This window comes from Festucalex cinctus, chromosome 18 (assembly GCF_051991245.1).
Source record: "Festucalex cinctus isolate MCC-2025b chromosome 18, RoL_Fcin_1.0, whole genome shotgun sequence".
NCBI lineage: Eukaryota > Metazoa > Chordata > Actinopteri > Syngnathiformes > Syngnathidae > Festucalex > Festucalex cinctus.
Window position 1 is genome coordinate 2,936,563 of NC_135428.1, and position 14,343 is coordinate 2,950,905.

Below are 14,343 nucleotides of genomic sequence, written 5' to 3' on the forward strand. Positions count from 1 at the left end.
GTTTTGTGGTGTTTTTATTTTATTTTTTTTAGCGAACCCACGCCAACTGGCACCAAAGGAAAGTGACAGTTTCACTCCACCTTGTGTTGTTTTTCCATCCCCAAGGTAACCGTTACGTAAGTACACACGACAGGTGCAACAACATGGTGTGGCATCCAGCAAACGTACTACTAGCTCCCTCTACTGGTTGATGACAAGCAATAAAAGTCGGGTTGGTTCCTTCAAAGTCCTGAATAAAATTATTATCCAGGGACCAGAACAGTTTTTTTTTTTTTTTGTGATTTTGGACAGATTTATAGTTTTGAATCAAGATCTAAATCAAAAAGGTGTTTGGTTTTTCACCCTCGAGGTAACCGTTTACCGAAGTACACACGACAGGTTCCATCAAACGTACCACTAGCTCCCTCTACTGGTTGATGACAAGCAAAAATCGGATCGGTTCCTTCAAAATCCTGAATCTCCAGGGCAGTCTTATTTTATATTTTGGACAGTTTTTTTTTTTTTTTAATAGAGCTAAATTAAAAAAGGTACTTTTGTTTTGTTTTTCACCCTCAAGGTAACCGTTACGCAAGTACACACGACAGGTACAACACAAATGGTGTCCAGCAAACGTACCACTAGCGCCGTCTACTGGCTGACGACATGCAATACAAATTGGATTTACAACAAAGATGCTCATTTCTTTGAACACACGAGTGGCTTTTTAAGCATTTTTGGACTCGAAATGGACTGGTACTGCAGCTTTACAATTTAGTTGGTTCATCTTAATCCGAATTAACTCCTTAACCTAGAAAAAAAAATTCAGGATTGACCCAAAAAAGCACTATAATCTTTACACGTGAACTTAATTTGCCCTTGTCTAAACTTTTGAATGACCAACTGTCAGCTATTTTTGGCACAACTTGTCCCACTGCAATCAAAATGTGATTCAAGCATTCAGATAACAGCTTCACCTGTGTCAAATACCGTAATAGCACGTTCCTACGCGTGTATAAAAACAAAATTCCAGTACAATGGAGCTTCAAATAAAGAGAACGTTGACTGTATACCAAGGATTCAACTACAGACAAGAGTGCTGACCATAAAGTCTGAAGACCGAGACTGTTTATGTGATGGCAGATAAGAATGTATACTAACATCAGGTGCAGGAAAAACATAAATTAAAAAACATTTGAATTAACTGGTGACATCCATGACAAACCCTGATCAGGCAAACCCTGTAGAATTGTTCCAAAGAGGCCCATTAATTGATATTAATACAAAAAATAAAATCTAAAAAGGTGTTGCTTTTTATAATCCATTTTTTAAGTGAATACAATTGTACTGAAAACTTACTCCTAAGTCATTTGTGATTCCAACAGCAACAACCCATTTGTTGTTCCTCGAACTTAAACAAGACTTTACCCAGGAACTGTACATACAAATACATAATCTGGAAAGCATTAAATATCTGCTTCACAAATTATCCAGTATACTTGGAAATGGAAATTAACACCTACCACAGAGTCACTACATTATTAGAGACCATGAGGACAAAAAAAAAAATAGTTTTTGTAATAATAGACATCCGTTTATTATTTCCAAACATTTCGTAGGGCGTAGAACATACAATGCTCGAGAGGAAAAGGAAAAACGACAATCCAAAAGTTCAGACATCATAGCCAACAATTCCTCCTTTTCCAATGCACTCTCCAATGTAAAACCACATCAGAACTTCAGTAGCCACCAGCCCATTCCTTATAGCATCCTGTAAAGACAGAAAAACACATTCAGATTCCTAATTTAACATTTTGTTTCATCAATGTATCATTAAAATAAGATGAGGCCAACGTCACTGGCTTCAAAGTGTCAGACAGATGTGCTCAATTTCAGGCCGCACCCGAACCGCCCCGTCCTTTCCTTATTGGGAGGATTACTTTAAAAAAAATGTATTCAGATTCAATTACTAAAATTTGGGGGGTGGGGGAGTTCTTAAAATAAATTGGCTAATTTGCACACAACCCTATGGAGGCCCTCTGACAGTGACACCACAGTGTTCTTGGTGCATGAGAAAAGCTGTGAAATTGTGAATACTTATGTGCATTAGAATTTACATGCTATGTGTAGGATCCTGATGACTTTTCACATAAAGTGTGGAAAAAAAGTCAAACACAGTCACTTTCAATAAGAGTATTTTTCTCTGGCATTTTGAACGCACCTTCACTGTTGTCTGTCCAAGGCGTCCTGCCTGGTAAGCCTTGACGAGGTTGGATGCACCCTCGATGGCTTTGGGAATCTCGGCTGGGCTGGGTGGAACAAGTTCAACGCGGGCGTAATGCCAGAAGGTTGCTAGCCGAGGTTTGGAGTAGGTGACAGCGGCTGAGAGATGAGCAATACACGATTAGCAAACACGAAAGCTAATGCTAACGTTAGCGCTGAGCTTCCCACCGCAAATTATCATCCAGCAACTAACTATAAACCGAGCCGCAACGATCAATTTAATCATGAAAAAAAAATAAAAAAAAGACTTGAGCAACTACATTGTGCGGCAACTCGTAATAACTACTGAACCACAATTTTATTCACCGACCAGCCGATCTTGGTCGTACTAACTCAACGGACATGGATGAAACTACTAAGAAATAGCGACTCCTAAGCGGACACGCGTTATTAAACAGCAACAAAACAACTTACCGCCAACCAAAGTTGGTACTTTAGCGACCAGCTTTTGCACTGTTTGTGCCATTTTGAGACGGTAATCGACGTACACTCTTTGCGCACCCGGCTGCAGCTAACCGACTAATGAATGTCACCTCCAGTCAAATGAAAGGACCCTTACCGACTCCGAGAGCTGCCCAAAGAACTGCCTGTATATAAATCGAAACTGCCTGTATATAAATCGCCTGAAGCCGATGTGTATGTGTGTGTGTATATATATATATAAATATATAAATATATATATATATATATATATATATATATATATATATATATATATATATATATATATATATATATAATTCATTTTATTTCCATTTCTATTTATTTTTTTATATAATTTTTTTATATCCGTTTTTATTTTCACTTTTAGTCTTTTATTTATTTAGTCATTTATTTTGAATGTTGGCAGTTTTGATCCTCCATAAACCTCAAGTATGACTGTTTTGCCAGTTAGGGTCTTCAAAAAGATCTGCATGCCCCTTCTGATACGCAGGGCAAGATGGAGGGTGGGTTGCTTCTGGTCGTTAGAGAGGGTGCGGCCATTTTCCAGTTGTTTTCCAGCAAAAATCAACCTGTTTCTCAAGAGGATCGGCTTCTTTGTCCTGGCTTTTAACATTGCATTTTATTTTATTTGTTTATTGTATTTCAAACATATATATTTAAAAAAACAAAACAAAAAAACAGTCTGGTTATAAAAGTAAATGTGTAAAGACAAAATACACAAAACATACAAAGCAACAAACACAACATTAAAGCAATAAAAGAAAGTTTCCAGTGGTTCTACCTAGTCATAAACTACACATTTCCACATCTATGTTCGAATGTTCGCAAAGGATTAGTTCTCAATAGTGTTTCTGTCCTCAATTTCTAGGATGATGCCAGTGTTCACAACTATGTGCATGCCAAGATGGAGGGTAGATGCTTTCTGAATGTTGACGTTAGAGAGGGTGCAGCCGTCTTCCAACTGTTAACCTACAAAGATCAGCCTCTGCTGATAAGAGGGAATACCTTCTTTGTCCTGAATTTTGGCTTTGACGTTCTTAACAGTGTCAGTCCTCAACCTCGTAACTGTTTTGCCAGTTAGGGTCTTCACAAAGATCTGCAGGACAAGATGGAGGGTGGACTCTTTCTGAATGTTGTAGTCAGAGAGGGTGCTTCCAACTGTGTGCCAGCAAATTTCAGCCTCTGATGATCAGGGGGAATATCTTCCTTGTCTTGGATTTTGGCTTTGACATTCTCAACAGTATCGCTGCCATCAACCTCAAGAGTGAGTGTCTTGCCAGTTAGGGTCTTCACAAAGATCTGCATTCCACCTTGTAGACGCAGGACAAGATGGAGGGTGGACTCTTTCTGAATTTTGCAGTCAGAGAGGCTGTCGTCGTCTTGCAACTGTTTGCCTGCAAAGATCAGCCTCTGCTCATCGGGGCGAATACCTTCTTTGTTCTGAATTTTGAATTTGACATTCTTAACAGTGTCACTGTCCTCAACCTCAAGTGTGACTGTTTTGCCAGTGAGGGACTTCACAAAGATCTGCATTCCACCTCGCAGACGCAGGACAAGATGGAGGGTGGACTCCTTCTGGATGTTGTAGTCAGAGAGGGTGCGGCCATCTTCCAGTTGTTTTCCAGCAAAGATCAGCCTCTGCTGATCAGGGGGAATACCTTCCTTATCCTGAATTTTGACTTTGACATTCTCAACAGTGTCACTGTCCTCAACCTCAAGTGTGACTGTTTTGCCAGTTAGGGTCTTCACAAAGATCTGCATTCCACCTCGCAGACGTAGGACAAGATGGAGGGTGGACTCTTTCTGAATGTTGTAGTCAGAGAGGGTGTGGCCATCTTCCAACTGTTTGCCTGCAAAGATCAACCTCTGCTGATCAGGGGGGATACCTTCTTTGTCCTGAATTTTGACTTTGACATTCTCAACAGTGTCACTGTCCTCAACTTCAAGTGTGACTGTTTTGCCAGTTAGGGTCTTCACAAAGATCTGCATGCCTCCTCGTAAATGTAGGGCATGGTGGAGTGTGGACTCCTTCTCAATGTTATAGTCAGAGAGTGTGTGGCCATCTTCCAGTTGCTTGCCAGCGAAGATCAGCCTCTGCTGATCATGGGGAATCCCTTCTTTGTCCTGAATTTTGACTTTGACATTCTCTACAGTGTCACTGTCCTCAACCTCAAGTGTGACTGTTTTGCCAGTTAAGGTCTTCACAAAGATCTGCATTCCGCCTCGCAGACGCAGGACAAGATGAAGGGTGGACTCTTTCTGAATGTTGTAGTCAGAGAGGGTGTGGCCATCTTCCAACTGTTTGCCTGCAAAGATCAGCCTCTGCTGATCAGGAGGAATCCCTTCTTTGTCCTGAATTTTGACTTTGACATTCTCAACAGTGTCACTGTCCTCAACCTCAAGTGTGACTGTTTTGCCAGTTAGGGTCTTCACAAAGATTTGCATTCCACCTCGCAGACGTAGGACAAGATGGAGGGTGGACTCTTTCTGAATGCTGTAGTCAGAGAGGGTGTGGCCATCTTCCAACTGTTTGCCTGCAAAGATCAACCTCTGCTGATCAGGGGGGATACCTTCTTTGTCCTGAATTTTGACTTTGACATTCTCTACAGTGTCACTGTCCTCAACCTCAAGTGTGACTGTTTTGCCAGTTAGAGTCTTCACAAAGATCTGCATGCCTCCTCGCAGACGCAGGACAAGATGGAGGGTGGACTCCTTCTGGATGTTGTAGTCGGCGAGGGTGTGGCCATCTTCCAACTGTTTGCCTGCAAAGATCAGCCTCTGCTGATCAGGGGGAATCCCTTCTTTGTCCTGAATTTTGACTTTGACATTCTCAACAGTGTCACTGTCCTCAACCTCAAGTGTGACTGTTTTGCCAGTTAGAGTCTTCACAAAGATCTGCATGCCTCCTCGCAGACGCAGGACAAGATGGAGGGTGGACTCTTTCTGAATGTTATAGTCAGAGAGTGTGTGGCCATCTTCCAGTTGCTTGCCAGCGAAGATCAGCCTCTGCTGATCATGGGGAATCCCTTCTTTGTCCTGAATTTTGACTTTGACATTCTCTACAGTGTCACTGTCCTCAACCTCAAGTGTGACTGTTTTGCCAGTTAGGGTCTTCACAAAGATTTGCATTCCGCCTCGCAGACGCAGGACAAGATGGAGGGTGGACTCTTTCTGAATGTTATAGTCAGAGAGTGTGTGGCCATCTTCCAACTGTTTGCCTGCAAAGATCAACCTCTGCTGATCAGGGGGAATACCTTCTTTGTCCTGAATTTTGACTTTGACATTCTCAACAGTGTCACTGTCCTCAACTTCAAGTGTGACTGTTTTGCCAGTTAGGGTCTTCACAAAGATCTGCATTCCACCTCGCAGACGTAGGACAAGATGGAGGGTGGACTCTTTCTGAATGCTGTAGTCAGAGAGGGTGTGGCCATCTTCCAACTGTTTGCCTGCTAAGATCAACCTCTGCTGATCAGGGGGAATACCTTCTTTGTCCTGAATTTTGACTTTGACATTCTCTACAGTGTCACTGTCCTCAACCTCAAGTGTGACTGTTTTGCCAGTTAGGGTCTTCACAAAGATCTGCATGCCTCCTCGCAAATGTAGGACATGCTGGAGTGTGGACTCCTTCTGAATGTTATAGTCAGAGAGGGTGTGGCCATCTTCCAGTTGCTTGCCAGCGAAGATCAGCCTGTGCTGGTCAGGGGGAATACCTTCCTTGTCCTGGAGTTTGGTCTTCACATCTTCGATTGTGTCAGTGACCTCAACCTGAAGAACAATAGTCTTCCCACTAAGGGTGTTCACGAAGAGTTGCATGTTTACACCTATGAAGAAAACCAAATCTTTTACTGTGTCCTCTGCGGCATATTTCACTATAGAACATAGGTGTCAAACTCCGGTCTCACAGGTTTTGAAGGTTTCCTTCTTCCAACACAAGCTAATTCCAATCAACAGGATCCTTATTAGTCTTATGCAGAGTTGGCGATGAGTCGATCATATATCAGCTTTGTTAGAGAAGAGAAACATCCAAAACCTGCAGACTGCGGCTCTCAAGGACCGGAGTTTGACACCATTGCTGTAGAATATCTCATAGTAATAACATTGGATAAGTTTTCTGTGAGTATGAAGCACGTGAGATCCTAATTGTAGCACCCTAGACAAGATTTTATATCACGCCCCCTACCATCGATTTACACACACTTACAAAGAAGTGGAATAGCAGAATTATTATTTTTAATATTTCCTTTAATTGACAACATGTCACAGAATTTAAAATACAAAATGGGATATTTTCTTGATTTCATGACTTTGCGTTTCCATTCGTTTTTCACAAAAATAAAAGCATTTGGTCATGTTTACAAAGTTTCTGGGGTCATGAATTTCCCCTCCACCACAGTGAGAGCAATACAGTATACCAATCGGCCATCTTGTATCAGTATTTGGTATTATCATAATATTAATTGGGCAATATTTCAAATGTTAATCTGTTAGCTGTTCCATAATTGTCATTTTATAGTAAATATGCATAGCTTCCCCGCTCAATATGTATTCATCCACACAAAATTTTATTTCATTTTTTTTTCCAATTTTTTTTAGAGCAGCGTTTTGCTTTTTATTTTTAACATTGAATAGTAGATGAGAGGATAATTATTATTGAACATAAATTTGTGGGTGCGTGATTACAAAAAAAATGCATTTCCCCCTGTTTGTCCAGTACAGGTCAAACGTTTGGATTATACAGTACCATTCTTCAATAAAATTAGTATGTCCATTTTTTTTTAAATTATTATTATTTTTGTAGTGTATCAAAAAATATAGTTACAAAGAAATGCACATTGTACTGTATATCGGTAAATCGGCAGATTTAAAACTGTCTTTACTACTCCATAAGGCATTTTTTTTTTTTTAATCTTTTTGTTGTTGTTAGGTTGCATTATTGAAATAAGCTTGTGGATTTCCCTCTAACGTTTGAACTTGTCAATGAACAAAATAAGATTATCCCTCTCAAATTATACTGTGTAGTGTGTACTGTATAACAAAACAAGCGGTTGTGAAAGTTTGCAATGTGCTTACAATCAATATTACCGGAAGCGTCCAGGACGGAAATGGTCGACTTTGTCTCGATATGAAACAGTCTGGTTTACCTCCTCCTGACAAGGTAGACGATAGTGTACTTTTACCCCCATCATGTGCTAAATGTGTTGTTATTGAATATGTTCGTCACGTAATCGTCATAAAAAGTAAACACCAACGAACGTGTTTGCTTCAGAGGTAAACAAAATTACAATCAGCGTCTCGTGAGGTTTTATTACGCGTCGGTTAGCTTTATTCAGTCAGGAATGTATTGTTGTCATTAAATAATGTACGTGTTTAAAAAAAAAAAAAAAAAAAAATAGACGTCATCGAGTTAATTTATTTCGCAACATCAACAGTACACTGGCTGCCCAATGAAGTCGCTGTCGCTAAATTTAATGAAACAAATACTGCAGCCTACATAAGCACCCGAGAGGATTTAATCGGTTTATAGCCGAATTTTAACGTGTGCTAAACCCGTGAGTGGCTATTTCCTAAACGGCCATATTGGTCGAGGGCAAAAAAATAAAAAAATCTTTTTGATATTCAAATATTGTCCTGCTTTAAGCAAAACAAAATTTAAGTACGGTGGTACATGCAATGCAACAATATGGGTGACCGCTATATACATGCTAACCACATTTATTGCCATCCCATTACTGTCATCCTTTCAAACAGGAGCATTTTTCCTTGGTTTGGTACCAGCTCTTCGTGTCAGTGTCCGCCGCAGGCTACAAGGCAGCAGCATTCTGCACATCAAACTTCCAATTTGCACAGGGAGACATCTGCCGCATGCAAGCCTTAACAGACCAAATCCGAAAAATACACAAATGTAAACAACTGTAGAATACTTGAATGATGCTAAACCCATTTTTTTTTTTTTTTTTCAATGCAATTTCTGGTGAAATTGTATGTGAATGCTAGAAAACTGAGTGAAAAAACAACAACAATTGAATCAAATGGAATGATGTTGAATTAAATTTAAAATTGAAAAACGTGCAATATGTTGATAAAATTGTGAAATTATATTGAGCGATATGGAATAATCTGGAATGATATTCAATGATATGGAATAATATGGAATGATTTTGAACGATAAAATGGTGGTGAAATATATGGAATGATTTTTGAATGATATTAATAAAAAAAACGAAGAATACGTTGATAAACAACGACCGCCCCCCCCCCCCCCCCCACCCACATACACATAAGTCATCATAAAGATAGTAACTGTGTAACATAATACAGCCATAACACTGCATAAGCATAATATCCATCCATTTTCTTGACAGCTTATTCCTCACAAGGGTCACAGAGGGTGCTGGAGCCTATCTCAGCTGGCTCTGGGCAGTAGGCGAGGGACACCCTGAACTGGTTGCCAGCCAATCGCAGGGCACACAGAGACGAGCAACCATCCACACTGACAAGCACACCTCGGGACAATTCAGAGCGCCCAATTAACCTGCCATCATATATTTGGAATGTGGGAGGAGACCGGAGTACCCGGAGAAAACCCACGCGGGCACGGGGAGAACATGCAAACTCCACCCAGGAAGGCCGGAGCCTGGACTCGAACCCGAGTGCTCAGAACTGTGAGGCGGACGTGCTAACCAGTCGTCCGCCATAAGCATAATAACTCATCTTAAACATAGTAACTGCATAAGCAACAATACATCCGTAACACAATGACCCCCTGACCTGCATTTTCTTATGTCATTTCCAGCCAGAATTCACATGAACTCAGAGTATGGCGAGTGCAAGAATAATTTGGTCTCCACTGTCAATTGAATTGCGTCCAACAGATGTAAGTGTGGTTAGTGTGGGATTCAAACCAGTCATTACATTTGCTGTGAAACTGCAGCGAGGAAGGCAACTGAGCCTGGGAACTGCTTTACATCCAGTTCACACTTGCATTTTTTTGTTGTTGTTGTTGTTATTTTAAACCTGTCTGTAATTTCAAATGACATTTTCATTCTCCTCTGGACTCACATGGCACTCAGAAATGCAGAAGTTGACTTCCTGAAACACACATGGTTCACTTTCCACAGTCCAATGACTTCTCACGTTTAGCTCGGACGTGAATGGAGGTATCGACGCCCTTCAGATGACATTGGTCCCATGGTGTTTTTTTAAAAAAATATTGCACACAAGTAATACATATATATTAAAAAAAACCTAATACTAATACTGAAACTAACTAAAACTAAGCATTTATTACAGAACTAAAACTAATAAAAACTAACAGAGCCACCCTGAAAACTAATAAAAACTAACTAAAATGAAAAATTCCAAAACTATAATAACCCTACTGCCATATTACAAATAAATTGGTTTATATACTGTAGCATTCTTCTAAATATGCAAAAGCACAAATAAATTATTTGTACATTTTTTAGGACTAAACACAATTTGTCTTCATAGCATTATGTGGCCCTTGCGTCCTTCGGATTTTCTGGATGTGGCCCTCAAATGAAAAAGTTTGGACACCCATGCGCTCATTGATATATATATATAAAAAAAAAAAAAAAATGTAGTCGACGTCATTTAACGTTTATGGCGGCAGACATTGTGATTTTACTAACCGTTATTACACGTTTTTGGCGGTCAAAGAGTTAATGTATGCAAAGTGCTACATAAATAAGAATGATACATTACAGCTAGCCTTTAGCCTTTAGCTAGACAAGTTCCTTATCTTCCATTCACGCAGCGCTGTTACCATTCATGACCTCAGCGAGTCATTCACAAAGCTTCTTCCCTGCCTCCGTCTCACGTGTGAGAGGCACGAAGGCAAGACGCTGCCATGCAAGCCATGGGCATGTGTATAAATAGCCTCTGGATGTTTTTTTTTTCTGAATCACTGAACGCTGCGGAGGAAACATTAGTTCTAAAAATGGAAGCACGAGAGCTAAAGATGGCAACCGACATCATTCGCTGTTTGCCAAGTCAAGCAAAAAAAAAATAAAAAAAAAAATGCTCATGTTTAATTCAGAAAGCCGGGCGATTCCTAGCCGTGGCTTAAGCAAAGTTACAACACGAGCACTATTCCCTCGTCAAGTGACATCACATCCTTGTTCGTTAGCACGCGAGTCAAACGACGGCCCCGCTGCTGATGGGCGCGATGAGACATCAGCGTGATGTTCACGACGCGCTTGAGGGCGGGGCGAGGGGTGAAAGTCTTCTGCGACTGCGACCGCAGGCCTAACTATCACTTGCCATTCTTGTCTCGCTGAATTCGCTTGCCTCCGTGCCCTCCACGACATCGCTCAAGCCGCCATGAAGCGCGGCTCTTATTCCGCATGAGTTGACAGCAACGGGGGAGGACGACGTCGCTCGTCTCCTCCGGGACGTGCGGCGGCTCTTTTAACGGCGTCGTAACGTACGCGGAGACTCGCATCAACGCACGCGCGGACAGCTGAAGGTTAACTTGGTTTTCTCAGTCGGACCGTTCACACATGAGATTTTACTGAAAAGTCAAACCCCTCCCCCAAAAAAATCTTTACAATAATATGTTGTAGGTGCTCACACTATGCAAACTAATTGAAGACACTAAACTGTCCATAGATGTGAAATGTGAATGGTTTAAATTTTTTGTCATATTCTTTGTATTCTGCAGTTAACTAATTTACTCCCAATAACGTATAAATACGTTTTTTAAAATGTTCTAAGTGTCCCAAAGACGTATTTATACATTTTTTTTTTATTTTATTTTTTTTATGCTAGAGCATACAGAAGGCTTTGATGCAGCTTCTCAACTGCAAAGAACGGTTGCAGAAATGGTAGTTATTACACAAACAGCCAGCAGGTGGCAGCAGAGCAAAGGAGATCAACAATTACTTACAATTTTGAATAGATTTGCGAAAACTGATGAAACTTAGCTCTCTTCTAATGCTAATTGCTGCAAAACGGAAACAGATAAAACATACTTTTTTTTGTCCTGATGAAAGAAAAGACTTTAATCTTTCTTTTGATAGGTTCCATGTTTTTATAGCAATAGAACACAATATTATGTGGGCCTTGCAAAATCAGTCAAAATCCAGTAAAACAGCCGGGAGCGAACGGGATTGCGAAATGTGAAAATGGCGGCGAGTGAGTACATGAGTACATGAGTATTGACTCAGCCTGAGGTGATCGAGTTTGCAGGTCAGAGAAGTGGACGCAAGGTGAGACATTCGCAGTACGAGTGTGATCGTCGAGAGCGATTGTGAAAATAGCTGACACGTTATCATGTCAGCTGTTTATTCATCCGTGTATGAAACGGACAGTTGGCAAGGATTTGCATATAATATTTGAGAGGATTAACTCATTCACTCCCAGCCATTTTCGCTGAAGCAAACGCTGTTTTTCTGGATTTTGACTGATTTTGATTGGATTCATCAGGGGGGAAAAAAAAATGTATATTTCTATCTATCTGTTTCCATTTTGCCGCAATTAGCATTAGAGTATAGCTCGGTTTCATCATTATTCACAAATCTGTTTAGAACTGTGGGGAAAACAGCTTGTTGCAACATAGCATAGCCCTGGTTGATCTCTTATACTCTGCTGCCACATGCTGGCCGTTTTTGTAATAACTACCATTGCCGTTATCTTCAGTTTAGAGGCTGCATCAAAGCCTTCTGTATTCTCTAGCATAAATAAAAAAATAAAATAAAAAAAATACGTCTTTGGTACACTGGTAATATTTAAAATAGAACGTATTTATACGTCTTTGGGAGCAAATGAGTTAATGATTCTTTGAAGCCCAGACAGTTCCTTAGCTGCCGTGGATCTTCATGAGCTCCTTATAACCGTCCAAAACAACAGTCTCTTGAGAGTTCATGCTAATGACGGTTTTTAACAAGGGTTGGGCCAAACAAAGCTGCCTTTGAACCCATAAACAAGTCGAAGCTTCACATTGCTCGACAGGGACGTTACCGCCTCACTTTGCCCCGCGCGCTTCTCCAAATTGTCCTCTGTGAGTTTCAGCGGCGATGTGTAAATGGAAATTCCACCGCTCCCGAAAACGGCTCCCCTCTTTCCTGTCTACGCCCCACTGCTTCCTGCCCACGTTTGAGATCCTAGTGGCTGACTTTGGGGTGCATATTTGCCTGAGTGTGGGAAAGGGTGTGGCTTTCCGTGGGTCATCCACCAACCAAAACAGTCATTCTTCACTTTGAGCTTCCGTGCGGCTGCCGTGTAATCTTGCCAACCTTTTTTCAAGCTGACACATTTCAAATGCAGCGCTTGCTAATGAAAGACTCCGAAACCACAATCCCGCTCTTCTTTTGTCACTAATGCAGCATATTCTTACTCTGACTTTGCGCCGCCCTGTCATAGACACATCCATTAAGTCCAATTCACACTGGCTGCGGAACGGACGCGGTGCTAATTTGTGCTGATTTTTATTTATTTATTTATTTATTTTTCCGTGTGCAACGTGTGCATATGCTCAGTACAAATAAAACCTCTACACCACCGAGCGAATGCTCCCTGCGCGCACTCTGCCAATAATGAGAGCGCCACTGCCCCCTAATGTAGTGGAGGTGCAATTGCACTTTATTCTAGGACAGTAAAAAAAATAAAAAAAATAAAAATAAAAAAGCATGTTCCCCAGGTCTAATGCGCCCCCCTGGGGGTGCCCGCCCCACTATTTGAGAAGCGCTGGTGTATAGAGTCCTATTTTGTAAACAATAGCTACGCTTGCCTGTTGTCACATCGATATGCTTTTTGGACATTATTTCTGGGCCTTCTACCATGGCTGTTCTCCACGTTTTGTGTTTAAATAGTGTCATTTTGTGGTGTTTAATTTACTCTGAGCTCATTTTTTGGTCTTAAATGTCCGACTGTTATCACACTATGTAGCTAGCTAGCTAGCTTCCCTCACCCTCCAAAAAAAAACAGTTTTATTTTGAAATATCCCGGATTTACCTTGATGCGAGACTCCCGATTTCCTGTCCGGCTCGTGTCATCTCTTCAGCTCCATGAAAATAATCCGGCATGCGGCGTCCGGAAGAAATAGAACGCTTCTCGGAAACCTTCCGCATGGCCGCAGTCGTTCCGCACCGCACCGAAGCTGCTGTGAATTGACACGTAGACTTGAATGCGTTCTCTTCTTGCGGCTTCCGTATGGCCGCCGTACTAGCGTGTGAATTGGGCTTTCGTGCGATTTGCATTCATGTTAATGTACGACGTCCTCTGTAATGAACATCAAAACAAAGAGCACCTTGTGTTCCGCAATGTTTCTTCTCTTTTTTTTTTCTTTTTTCTTTTTTTTACGCTGCACCCAAGAATCCGTGTGGCGCGCCTGTGACGTGTCAGTGCATCTGTACGCCGCTCAGAAGATTATTTTACAAACCAGGCCTGCACTGAGCTCTGCTTCACTGCACCTGAACAATATATTAGTTCATTCCTGAACCAAGTCTCGAGCAGTGTGGCGCTGCAATTAAAATCACGGCTTTGTGGGTCGACAGAGAGAGAGAAAAAATACATCCAAGACATTTTTATTTGGACAATAATATGCTGCACTTGCATAATCAGACATGCTTTTATTCACTTTGAAGGAGATGAACAAGTAAAAAAAGTAAGATAAATAAA

General features: G+C 41.1%; 1 protein-coding gene and 1 pseudogene across 2 annotated transcripts; both read right to left on the reverse strand.

Moving 5' to 3' along the window:
- Positions 1-1,545: 1,545 nt before the first annotated feature.
- Positions 1,546-2,844, reverse strand: atp5l (ATP synthase, H+ transporting, mitochondrial F0 complex, subunit g). The gene is made up of 3 exons (XM_077504147.1): positions 2,674-2,844; positions 2,198-2,358; positions 1,546-1,747 (listed from the first exon to the last, which is right to left on the reverse strand). The coding sequence occupies exons 1-3, from the start codon at positions 2,723-2,725 to the stop codon at positions 1,649-1,651; spliced, it is 312 nt and encodes a 103-aa protein (XP_077360273.1). The 5' UTR covers positions 2,726-2,844; the 3' UTR covers positions 1,546-1,648.
- A 469-nt stretch (positions 2,845-3,313) lies between these two features.
- Positions 3,314-14,027, reverse strand: LOC144005798 (polyubiquitin-C-like; annotated as a pseudogene). The gene is made up of 2 exons (XR_013279657.1): positions 13,678-14,027; positions 3,314-6,524 (listed from the first exon to the last, which is right to left on the reverse strand). The product of XR_013279657.1 is annotated as a polyubiquitin-C-like (transcript).
- Between the last annotated feature and the right edge of the window lie 316 nt (positions 14,028-14,343).

Coding starts and splice junctions, on each gene's coding strand:
- atp5l (XM_077504147.1), bottom strand. CDS start 2,725: ATGGCACAAACAGTGCAAAAGCTGGTCGCTAAAGTACCAACTTTGGTT. Junction 2,359..2,673: donor AGTACCAACTTTGGTTGGCG/GTAAGTTGTTTT, acceptor CTCATCTCTCAG/CCGCTGTCACCTACTCCAAA. Junction 1,748..2,197: donor TTGGACAGACAACAGTGAAG/GTGCGTTCAAAA, acceptor CTGTCTTTACAG/GATGCTATAAGGAATGGGCT.